This window comes from Boleophthalmus pectinirostris, unplaced genomic scaffold (assembly GCF_026225935.1).
Source record: "Boleophthalmus pectinirostris isolate CB_2022bp ecotype Guang Dong unplaced genomic scaffold, ASM2622593v1 HiC_scaffold_23, whole genome shotgun sequence".
Lineage (NCBI taxonomy): Eukaryota > Metazoa > Chordata > Actinopteri > Gobiiformes > Gobiidae > Boleophthalmus > Boleophthalmus pectinirostris.
The window spans coordinates 25,825,945-25,838,872 of NW_026571207.1; the positions used below are offsets into that span (position 1 = coordinate 25,825,945).

The 12,928-nt window shown below is 38.7% G+C and overlaps 1 protein-coding gene across 3 annotated transcripts in view; it reads left to right on the forward strand.

Annotated features, from left to right (window-relative positions):
* The window catches only part of LOC110162417 (serine/threonine-protein phosphatase 2A 55 kDa regulatory subunit B beta isoform), an 85,524-nt gene that overhangs the window by 32,584 nt on the left and 40,012 nt on the right, over positions 1–12,928 (forward strand). Inside the window, exons 1-2 of one of the 3 annotated variants that reach the window (XM_055159475.1) lie at positions 10,906–11,248; positions 11,310–11,463. The exons of 1 other annotated variant lie outside the window; for it this stretch is intronic. In XM_055159475.1, the coding sequence (XP_055015450.1) occupies positions 11,394–11,463 (70 nt within the window). In that variant the 5' untranslated portion in view covers positions 10,906–11,248; positions 11,310–11,393. Of the gene's footprint in view, positions 1–10,905; positions 11,464–12,928 lie in introns of those variants that run through there. One more of the 3 variants, XM_020927312.2, reaches the window with a different exon arrangement.

The following is a 12,928-nucleotide window of genomic DNA, read 5'->3' on the forward strand; positions in this document are numbered from 1 at the left end:
ATCACCTTCACTTTACCCTCAGTGTTGGCTAAAGTAACATGATCTATACTTCCTGTTACAGAGACATCTTCTATACTCATGTAAACAGACTGTCTGAGTAAGGGAATAGCCACTATGCACATGTTCCTATTGGTGAAGGTTGGCCCCATGCCCGAACATAATGATTGCACAAAAAGCTGCAATGGCAATACTTAGAAAAGGTTCATGCAGTGGCAAAGTGTGTTACAATTGGCTGTAGGCCTTAAACATTAATTTAAACACTGTCAACCAAAATGTTTATTAGATGAGGATTTACAACAAAACGGAGAAGGCAGTGAGCTCAAGTTTAGCCTTTTAAATACAAATGCAGTAGTTCATTAGTAGTTTTCTTATTGTTTCCTCGGGGCATGAATCCTTCAAGAATTTGTGGCATGTACATGATTTATAAAAATAAATTATGCAATATACAGTAATGGGACTTACAAAATGTAAAGGTGTGTTTGAAGTATAAAAACAAAGAATTAATTGAATGAACTGAAAGATGTCAAAGTTCTTAAGGACATGGGTAATTTGTTCCCATCACAAGGACCTTGTCCAGAAATACACTAGAAGAATGGCTGTTGATACTGTTCATTTACATAGTATCAAATAAAAATAAAGAGGCATTGGTCAATAGAGAATATTGCAGTCAAATCAAAATTACTGTTTGCATTGTCATAATAAGGACATCATAAAGGCTTCAGTTTTTCAGGTAATGTAATGTTCATGCCTATTGATATTATACATGGGTCATATTGAAAAACATTTTTCTTTCTTTTTTTTTTTTTTCTCCGTAAAGCTGCTCTAATGTACAGCTTTAAGAGTGATTTCCTTGATTAAAACACTGCTTTGTCTAAAGTTGTAAAATGCTACCACTACAGAGATGTAAGTAAACTGTCTGAAACATCTGAGTGTGTATCCTCTTGACCTCCAGTAGATGTGAGCTAAGACTAATGTTTACAAATGACAGGAAAATTTAAGATGCTTTCTGTTGTGATAACCGTCATAGCCATAAGGGGGAGCTCTAAGATAAGCTGTATTTGTCTGGACACACGAGCTGACCATGTTAGACCTGTTCAGCACAATATAATGATTATTTCTAGATTGATTTTTGTGTCCTTATAAAGATGGATGGTGCGTGATTCAGTTTTGATTTAATTTGCACAAGCTTAAATCTGTACATTTAAGGAGTTAGATGACTGTCTGTTGCAGTCTCTTTAGACAATCTGTTAGTTTGTCAGTAAAGGCAGCCTCCTCAGGCTATGAGCAGTGGTGATCCCTGTCCCAAGATCAATATAGTGAGCAATCGAAATGAAGCCCTTTTCAAATGAGAAACTGGCCAACTGAGTTCATTGACACGTTTCCATTAAAATAAGTGGCATTATTTATCATGGTTATGCTAATGACAGACCCTCCCCTCAAACACATGCACACACATGTGTCTGGGATGTGTATGTCGGCTGATACTGAAGTATAGATGGACAGCTTGCCACCCTGTGGGCACCAGCACTACAGTGGCCCTGTGATCCACGCTGGCAGCTGCTCTGCCAAATGGGATTTTCCTGGAGATTACAGCCTCTAAGTGTGACATGCTTGCATGTGTTTGTCTTTGTCGTAGAAATGGTGTGTGTGTGTGTGTGCACACTGTTGTAAAAAGCGTTGTGTGTTTTGTGGGGCCCTGGAGCCGGGGCGCGCTCTGAACATGTCCCCTTGTCACATGGGGCTGGTTACTACATGCCTTTGTGGAGTGGTGAACACAAATTGGCAAAGTGCACAAAAAGAAGCAAGAAGAAAATGTTCTGATGTAGACTGTCCTACTGTGGCGATGGCTCTCATTAGCAACATGAACTCAGAGCTTGGCCAGTCCATGTGTGGTTCTTCTTTCTGTAGATAATGGAACTCTCACAGTTTTTGCAAAATTATCTTATTTCTTATTACCTTATTTTTCTCGTGTATTCATCTTGGTCACATCATTTACTTTAGTGTTTGCAATTATCTAGAAATCTACAAAGTGCTTCAATTTACTTCACTGCACAGACACCCATATCACCCAAAGCCAAGTTTCTTCAAATTGGCTTAAAATGTCAATGGTAATTCAGTTGCCTTCCAATAAACAAATGACCTTTTCCATCATACGCACATTATTTGAACACAAGCTGGGCTATACTCACAATTTAAATGATTTTATTCTGCCAATTTAATTACAAACTTTTAATTCATGTTTTAAAACTGCTGTGCGTTCCCGTTTATTTAGTTAGATTTCATGGTAGATTTTCCCTGGTTGCTATTATTTCGGGGCTGTTTTGTGTCTGCCTCAGAGTCTGCAGAGCTGTCCATGGTACTGAACCTAAGCCTTATGTTTAAAAGGGCTGGGCGACTGGGAGGTGCCATGGCTTTGTCGCTCTGACTCTAACCTGCTTAACCTACTTTCCTCTCTATGCGTTTTATCTGCACATAAAAAGAAAGTGCTGGATAAATATAGTGAAGTTAACAGTGCTAAGCTTCCCAAACACCGTGGTTCATTACAGTTTAGTGTGGCAAGAATTTGGACGACTGTTATTAGCAAATCACAAAGGCAGTAATTATTCAGATAGTCAAATGTCCTCTGTAAACAAACGAATATTCTTCTACCGTGTTACTAAAGGTCCTATATTACACAAAATCAACTCTTGTGAGCTTTAAGCCATGTTATAATATCGTTGCTTCATCAAAAACGTACTCAGAATTGTGTTATGTTTCATTCACACATGTTTGTATAAGTCTGTCTATAACTGCAAGTTCAGAATGCTCTGTTCCACCGTGTGATGTCATGAAGTGATAGTTTTCATGTTAACATCTACCGTTTAACCTTTAGTTCAGTAGAAATTGGTAACAGGGTTGAAATTACATGACATTACGAGGTGGAACAGACAACAGAGACAACACAACCTAAATACACATTGTTTGTGAGTGTGAATGAAACAAAACACAACTAAAGGTATGTTTGTGACGAGGAAACAACATTATCAGAAATGAACATGCTGGAATATGAGCTCTTTAAATCTGGGAACTAGGACTGCACGGTTTTGGGGGGGGGGGACTGCAATTAGATTTGCAATAAAAGTTTTATTATTCACATTGTCAACAACTCCAGTTGCATTAAGAGACTGAAATGAGAACAGCTAAACTAATGCAAGAAAGTAGTTTGTATTTTCAGTATGCTTATGAGTGTGAATGTTAGAAATCTGAACTAAAAAAAATAGATTGGAAATTGAATCGCTACTAAATTATATTAACTCATTTGCTCTTACTCCTGTTTTTGCATCTTCATAACTTTTACTGCATCAATCATAATTCCACTAATGAAAGCAAGCCTCACGAGGAACACGGCGTCTCATGTTCGGCCCATTAACCCAACCGGTAGAGAACATGTTGGGGAAGCGCTTGAACCTTTATTGTGATGAATATGGCTAAAATAATGACATTTTAAGATCTTAATTGTCCAATTATGGAGACAGCTGTTATGCTGTACTGCAATGCCAGTTCAATTGCAGTTTCCTAGCAACCACTGAGGTACAATGAAGGCAATGCGTTTCAGTTAAGTGGCATAATTTATCCATAGACTGTGTGAACGCCACATATGAACACACCCTTATTTTTACATAGTGCTAATATATGAGCATTTATATTATCTACTATAGCATTATTTTCTTTGTTTAGTCTGTGGAAAAAACATTCTTTTCATATAACATACATAACCCTTTGTGATTTTATTGGGCATTCAGTTTACAGTTTATAATTATCTCTGTAATGAAATAGCAGTATGCATGGTTTATATAGTGTCTACTATAAGCCCTTTGAGGTTTTTTGCCTCTTCCTGCACCTACTTTTTAATCTAGTGTGCCTCTTTTTATTGTTATGTGTTATATAAGCCCAAAATAAATTAATAAATAAAAATACTACACATTTAGCGACACTGTCTTAAGCATGCACAGAATGATATTAGTTAGCTTAATTCATATAATATCATTTTAAACAGGAATTCCTAGACATTGCAAAACAGAACATTGTTTTGGGTATCAACAAAAAAATTCAAAATGATGACTATATTGATTACATTATAGGCCATGTTAATACTTTGTTCTATGGGTATTTCAATCACCAGTATTACCAGTAAAATAAAACATTCACCATACTCATATTTTTTAACAGATGTGCCAAAGTAAGTGAATACATAAGGATTTATATATATAGTTATGTTAGGTGTGGTTAACATTAAACAACAGTGATGTTGATACAAACCCAATCATCTTGCTTGATTAATTTTCACCCAAAAAGCTCCGTCCTGAGCTAATCATTGTACATGCGTTCTTTTCAATTAATTCATTATCAGGGGAGAGGGTTGAACAGAGGGAGGAGGGGGAGTGGGGGGAGGAAGTGGTGATGGGGGAGGGGTGAGGAGGAGGAGAGAGGGGTAAATCCAATCGGCGCAGTCTCAGAGCAGTGCAGCATTAGTTTGCTCCTGATGTAATTGTGATGGCAGGGAGAGTAAAGTGTGCTGATTTAGGGACAGCCTCTAGCCCTTTTTAATGCCCTTTACCAAAACTCTGAATCCATCTTTTGATTTCTTCTCTCTTTCTCTCTCTCTCTCTCTCTCTCTCTCTCTCTCTCTCTCTCTCTCTCTCTCTCTCTCTCTCACCATCACCCTCCCCCACACAATCTTGCAGTCTATTCAGCCCACCAGCCGCTGCCATGTATCTCCATCTGTAGTCTATTAACAGAACAGTAACCACGTTTTTATATTTAAAGATGCATGCAAGCTCCCATGAGACAGGCTCATTCTCACCATTTTGCTTTTTTTCTTCACCTCAGCAATTCACCTGTCCTCGTATGTACAGTGAATTCATTTGGCTTGGTTTTTACTGCAGATGTCTTTCCGAAAGTAACCTTTTCTCTGAGCCCAGGCAAGGCTCTGGCACTGATTCCAGCATGTGATAATGTTATAACAGGAAGCAGTTTTTTGTATGGTCTATTCAGTGTTCACTCTTTTCATACAAATGTCCAATAGGAATATACTCAAAAGCTGAAACAAATAATTTATATTTGAGATTAGCTCTATGATCTTGAGATACCATACCAAAAACCTGCACAGTGACAATACTGTATGCCTTTTGAAGGTTGCGATGTAGTCTAACAGTTTACATATATACTTTTTTCTTTTAGGATAAGCTTATTAGAATATTGTGATTTGCATTAGCAGTCAGGCTTCTCAAAAGTACTGAAAATCAATACTAAAACTAGTAATGATAGTATAACTAAGAATACTATCATTATATAATGATAGTATAACTAAAATACCAATTTGAGCAGGTGTTGGTACTAAAAAACTCACATTCACAGGAAAGAAATGAACTTTTCCTGAATAGCTTTAGAATGATGTTGAGCTGTATCAGAAGTAGTTAGTATCAAAATCAAAAACACTATTAGAAATAGTTGGAGATCCCCTTAGCTGCATTCTCAAACTCTGTGGCACTTTAGAAATCTTTTGTTTAGGCCTGTCATAATAATTACAATATCAACTTATTGTTCAATTTGTGAAAGCTGGAACAATTTATAGGGAGGTCAGTATTTATCGTCTATACATTTTCTTTGCACTATGGGGTGTATTTGGTTATGTTTTGGCTGCATTATTAGATTTAAACTGTAAAGTGCTGAATTAATAACTTCTATGACTCATTACAGATGCAGACTAACTACTAAAATGTTTCTTTCTGCTGTTCATTTATTGCAGCTCATGATTCTTTAACAATATTTTACATTTAGAATAGTTTTTGTGATTCTCTGTTCTTGGGTTATTGTGTCAGTGGCATAAATTAGTTTCAGTATTATTATTTATTATCTATATTTATTTCAGTCAAAATATTTCTCTTCAAAATGTGTTATCGTGACAGGCCTAGTTTTATTTAAGTTGTATGTTCAATGCTAAACTAACTAAAAGTATCTCAAAGGAGAAAGCAGGGAAAGGGCAGACTGAACAGGTTTACACAGACCAAAGTGCTCTTTTTGGGGGGCTGTGCTGGTGCTGCTGCTGCTCAGTCCAGTGACAGATGGACTGCCAGGGCAATCCTATTACCCCCATGTGTTGAGCTTCTCCTAATGCCAGCGCAGGCTGAGCGGCTAACGCAACACAATGTTTATAGGCAGGACCCAGTGTCTCTAAACAATTATTATCCTGATTTGTTTAATAACAGTGGATTAAAACCCTATCAACTGACAGGAAAATTAGTACTATAAAAGTTTTGGTTACCACACACTCTTAGCTAGCCCATAAGGGTAACTTTGCTCAGTATACTTTAGTGCATTTTAATTTTGGGGTCCTTTGATTAATGATGAATTCAATGTCCTTTGTGTCCTCTCCTCTGGTTTTATGAGCGATATACTTTTATTGGATTCATAATTGCACATATAAATTAATGTGACATCATACTCAAACCCTTTATGGATTTGGGGAAAAAAATGATCATAGCTGCTTCAAATATAGCTCATATAGTTACACTTTTTCAGTTATTTCTTAGACCACATATTACTTTTGTATATTATATAGTTATAGGCAATGATGCCCCTGGATCAATATTTTATATTTTGGATGTTTTCAATTGCAATATTTATCTAAAATGACTTATTCAAAGAAAGAAACAGCTTACTTCTATTTGAAAACAGCAGTACAGCAACATCAATGTAAAATGGTAACACACCTATACTGAATCGTACATGTCTCACCATTTAAAATCTGAAAACAAAATACATATGCACAAACCACTCAAAATACAACATTGACTGGAAAAATGAAGGGACAACAATGAAAACATATGCTTTATGTCTCTTAAAAGTTTACATAATCTCTTTTTATGCTCAGATGGGTCTTATGAATGAATGTGAATTATAGATATTCTGAGTTTTCAGCTTCTTTGTTTGGCAGTAGGGTTATCTTACATCTCTGTTTCAATCTAAGACAAGATACAGTGAATCAGTGAAGGACATGCCATAAATAATGTAAAATACATTGCTGAAAGTTATATAGATTCTTGCATTAATACTGTTGGGACAGTTAAATGTACCTGCCCAAAGTAACTGTCTGTATGTCAAAGCATGTCTGCATCATATATTGCTTGTTATGCAGACAGCACCCTCTCCTCTATTAGCCCTGCATCGGCATCTCCAGGTCAGCCAATTACCGCACATCAAGAAAACCAATTGGGCATGACTAAAATATCATTGCCATGTGATTGTGTCCCTATGTTTGGCTTGCAATCCTAATTTAACCCACTTTGTCCATATGATCGAGGAGAATTGAGGACACGCTCTACAATTGGGCTCGCTACCCCCCCAGAGCCCTTCCTATACAAGTCTGATTCACAGCAGCTGGTTTGGAGACGCACTGTCACTCGCCTTTACCCAACGGACCCTGAGATGCGGTGTAATGAACGAGAGAGTCAAGGCGGTACAAGTGGGTTTGGGAAGGGGAAAGCAACTAGTATGGGGTTAAGAAACTGGAAACCTTTCGACAAAATGCTCCGAGGATATTTGTATTAACAGGGGGGTGCTTGTCAAGCTGTGTAACAGTTGGAGTTGCTTCCTTAGTGCATTGTTGCTTTGAGACCATATTTCTTACAGCGCTATAACCATTGCGGGGCCTAACTAAAGACTTAGCAGAATTGGGAAGGTGCATTGGGGATAAGGGAGATTGGCACACAAGCAAAGAGACCAGGACGTGGGCAGGAGGGGTGGGGGTCTTATTAAGGGGCTGCATTGATCCTTTGCTGTGCCTTGGAGCAGCATCCACTTATTCCTTCATTATACAGTCAAATGTATGTGTGCCTTTAACTGCCAGCCCTGCCCTTCACTTGTCAATCTTATCCACAATATTTACACACTTAAAATGTGCACAATGTAACTTTTCTGATGGAGAGTTTGCCACCTGCTTGTGTCCATGGACATAATATTGTTGCTCACAGTATGGCATTAAACATGTAAGTTCAAGTATCCAAGTTATAGGTCTGTACTTGTAAGTTGGTATTTTCCTAAACAATCAAAAAATATTAGTACTCTATTCAGAATCATTTTAATGCATTTTATATTATTGACATACTTTGGAACATTCTTTCCTGGTAATCAAATTATTTTTTAGTGAGGCATGTGAAAGGAAGCAGCTCATTGGTCACCCATAATTTTTATCAAATGACATTTCTTTCACATCAACAGAGTTCAGTGCTTTGCTCATTGATTCCACAGAAATCCACAATGTTTTTCAGTCCGTAATATTTTTTTTTGTAATTTTCTTCTCACAACCAAATGGGATTCAGCCAAGATTGTCAAAGTGTAATGTCCAGATTATATGCCCATATACCCATGAAGAAGCTACCCACTGTACCACATGTCTTGAATAGCTCCAGTTAACAATACAATCTATTGTTTTGGTATTTTAATATCTTTCTGTCCCGCTGCTCATCTGTAACTCAGCCTTTTCGTGTGAATGCTGATTCCTTTGTTTAAATATTGATAGAGACGGGGAGCACCACTGTCCACTCAGTCAGAACCAAGAGGTCAAGGATGGCAGCGTCTCTCTGCGAATTTCATTAACGGAGCACAAGAGTGTAAATATGAAACTATGTGAATCGGTGGATCCTTGACAATGCTCCAGCGGGTTTCATTACCTCTGCCTGGATAATGCGCTGTAATGTATTCCAGTGGAGGCTTGAAGGTGATGGCCTGTAAAATAGCATGTGTAGGATGTCCCTGTTTTCTAGTGAGAACAGCCAGACCCCCGCACAGCCAGACCCCCATTAGTCCAGAGCATGGGATTGGATGTGCAAATGTCCTGTGGATTAGAGCGCTAATGCATTTAAGAGAGGGGGGTCCGCAATCTCTTTATTCGGTGTGGTGCTGTTGAGGCTCGCTGTAGTGGAGAGTGGGGAGATACCCAGGTTTCCCTTTGTGGGGACGAGGAGATTTGGGTTAAAGAGGTTAGATAAGGGCAAGGGCGCGGCAGGCAGGCACAGTCACACTGATATACACTCACATCAGAAATTAGGCTTTGACAGAGAGGCGATTTCATGAGGATTGTCTATGGCTTGGATCACAATAATAACCACAGTAAAGGTTTATGTTATCTCTTTGCTGTTGGGCTGCTTAGACAAGATACGCACGCCTTTATGCTGTCAAATTGTTTCATGGATAGTATAAGACTTCTAACGTGGCATTGATGTCTATTATGCGGCATGATAACTCCAAACACTGCTTCAGTCATATAATTTTATGGTCAGTATTATTATTCCAAGTACATATTATGATAATTTTACTTTTAAAAGCTGTTATATTTGTTTTCCCTTCTCTTCTTTCCTTTCAAAGTTGTATTTAGAGTGATTAATGCATGTCTGTGTAATTCTCATTTTCACCCCTGCTTCACACTTACTGCTTTTTACTTACTTTTTTCTCTGCAAAATACCGTAAAGTGAGAGACGTAAGTCAGCTCCACTTTCCTCAACCTGGAAGTCTACGGAATTGTTGCTTTTAATAAGTTGCAATCATAATATTGCAATTTAAAATGTTCAAAATATATCATAATGATCCACAGATGTATATTATGACTATATAGCATAGAAATTCAATATGTGTCCTGCATAAAATGTACTGGTAGTCTTAGTCTGAAGTAGAAATGGTAAAACTAACTGTTGGTTATATTTTTAGTTAAGCTATTCACTGAAGGATATGGTTCAAGGAAATACAAAACCATTTTCACTTATTATAACTTGCCCTCAAGGGTCCTGTCATTAGTAATATTGTAATTTTGGCCTAGTCAGCAGATCAGTCGGTAACTTGCTGACCTATATGCTCTAGACCAGGCAAAGACCCCGTGAATATGCTGTCTGCGCTGTTCTTAAACCCAATTGGTACTTTCCAGAAAGAGCTGCAGACTGGAGACCTACTAATCTAATTAATCAGCGTCGCTATTTTCTCTTTACCAGTGGCCTCTCTCACTTCATCCTAATCTGTTTTCTTAAATCTGTGGCTCTCCCATCATGTAATCCTTCCCTGCCACTTCTTCAGTCTTGCTGCATGCATCCACAATTAATAAACATCTGCTGTTCTAAATTGCTGCATTTAAATTTTATACTTTAGAATGACAAGCTACAAGATTAGACATCATTGCATTAGGCTTTACTGGCAACATCAGAACCACAGACATTGGAATAGCACTTTTAAAGAGAGATGAAAACATGCAATTTGACTGGTCCCACCATGTTGATAATATGTAAGACTATGCATAGCCAATAGATTGTAAATTGTAATGAATTTATAATGCAAATTGATTCTAAAAGGGAGGATTAATATTCAGCATATGTGTGCATTACTGCATATCAATAAACATGATTTTGGAAGAAAGCCAAGAAACACCTGCGCTTGTCATGTTGCAAAACGAGGCAAAATAATGGACTTAGTGAATAAGGAGAGTTCCTTTGCAGCATTATCTATCCTTGGTACGTGTTGACAGAGCAAGGTCCGGGCTAATGACCAACAACCTGCCACTATAAGACCAGAAGGTAACTGTCAGCTTTACACGCACTGCGCAGGTTGGTGGTCAGGATTTGGAGAGCACGGATCTAGAACTGCGTCTCACTCCACAGGCTGCTGCTTTGGATCGAGCGGGTGGTTTTGACGCTGGCAGGCTGCAGGCAGTATGGGAGGGGCCCGGCACCAGCAGCAGCAGCAGCAGCAGCGGCAGTGGTAGAGAGTGGGTAACTAGAAGTGCTGCTCTGCGCTATCCGGCAGTGAGTCAGCTGAGGGCGGCGGGAATGAATGAGAGGAGACAAGAGAAGGACCTCAGAGGAAACCCTGTTGGATCGGAAAGACAAGAAGAGGCGACTAAACTAAAGCGACAACGCCGGGCTGACATGAGCATAGTCAAGTGTTTGGAGCACGCTTGTTGACGCATAATCCCGCCCTCCCCATTGCCACTGGGAGGGGGCAACTTGAGCTGCCTAAACTCCTATCCTCCAAAAGAGATTTACAGAGTGCGCCACCCGCTGTTCCAGCATCTTCGAGTCATTTTTGTGCAACCCTTTTTTCTGGACGTAAATCTTCTTTCCGTTTATGTGGCTGGACTTATTCATCCAGGTTTACCGGAATCGCTCTTACCGTTGCGCGTTTTTCTGACACGACTCGCGTGTATTGACATCACCATCATCACAAGGTAATTTCTGATCATTGCGTGGAGGTCTAAAGTCATGACAGCCCCCCCGCTCGTCCCACAGCCCACCTGCTGACGGTACCGGGTCGCGGGATGATGGGAGCACGTCTGACGCTCGTTACAAGATTCAGAACCAGACGATTTCTCAATGGACGAAGACAGTGACACCCGGAAAATCAACAGCGGCTTCCTTCGCGACCACAACTATGCAACCGAAGGTATTAACACACGTTTCGTCTCATTGTGGTTGATATACCTTATAGCAGAAGTACGTGGCAGTGTAATTATATTATTAGTTTAGCACGTTAAAGCGCAAACTTGTCTTTAATCATCCGTGCGTAATATTCATCCATTTGGCGTTAATGTGTGTCTCAGGAGATGGTGAGGTGGCTTCCCATGCATCATACCTATTTTAAGATCCTGACAATTAGGACCCCTCGTTAAGCTTTGCACGTGGCAATATAATGTACTACTGTCTTTGGGTATTTGACAATTGATGAATGAATATTTGACAGATATTATTCACTTGTTGAAAAGGCACGAGACAAGGGCGGTAAAGGTGGCCTAATTTTTTGGCAGCTCACTGAAAAATAGACCTCGTTTCCCTCTCTCCAGTGCCTAAGATTTTGCATTGGGGTTTGACAATGCCACGCGCCGCATTAGAGTGAAATCCCTTATTCCTGACAGTTTTGTGCTCCTTATTTACCACAAACGAGCCTCCTGATGAGCATCCCATTAAACGTGTCTTGGTCAATACTTCGATATCAATATGGGCCAACCAATCAAACGCACTTGTCCGCCCGGAGCCTTACGCATCATTGATTATTTCTCATTACCGGCTCAGTGTTGGACATACAGAACAACTAGTGCCCTGATATCAATAAGCCAATCCAATCATAGCGCTAGTGGTAATAGCCAGACAAAGCAGAGCCTAACGTATTGTATAATGCAGTGCTCAAGTGAAATACAGTAGTGTTGCATAAAATATAAGTCTTGTTATAAATTATTGATTTATAGTTAACAATTTATACTATTTTTGCTTTTGTTCTTGTTTGGGTTTGGTGACATGTTATATCAAATATTAAGTTCTTTTTTTACGTTTTCACATAAAGGGTGGGTGAATGAATGGACTATTGGGACAAAACATATAAGTAACATTTTCAGCTTCTGTTTGAGTCATACAGTTTAATTTTAGTAATTTTAGTAATTTTAGTAATAATTTAGCAATATCTTAAAATCAATAGATGTATGTAGATTTTCATTTAGCCTACAAAACTGGCAGAATTAAGAAATTAAATTTTTAAATGTCAAGCAAAAATAACTATACCAATATCACATATAAACTAATTTCTTCAAAGATGCAGATCTACATACTGCTGAACTTTATCACGTCAGAGTTAGAAGAATCACTCAAATGTGTGCACAAGTTATACACATGTTATAAAGCATTGACTGGAAGAATTATCAATCACATTCAGTCTATCATGTTGAGGTTTATGGTGACAGAAGGGTGGGTCACATATGCCACCCTCAACCATTTTTTCCCTCAAAACATGATAAAATCCAACCCTTGAGACAAATAACACTGTCTGCATCGCATTGCTCCACTTGCCCAGCAGCTTCTTAATTATAAAAAACAGGCTAGCATCATCATTTCACTTGTGTTCGTGCACTAACATATGA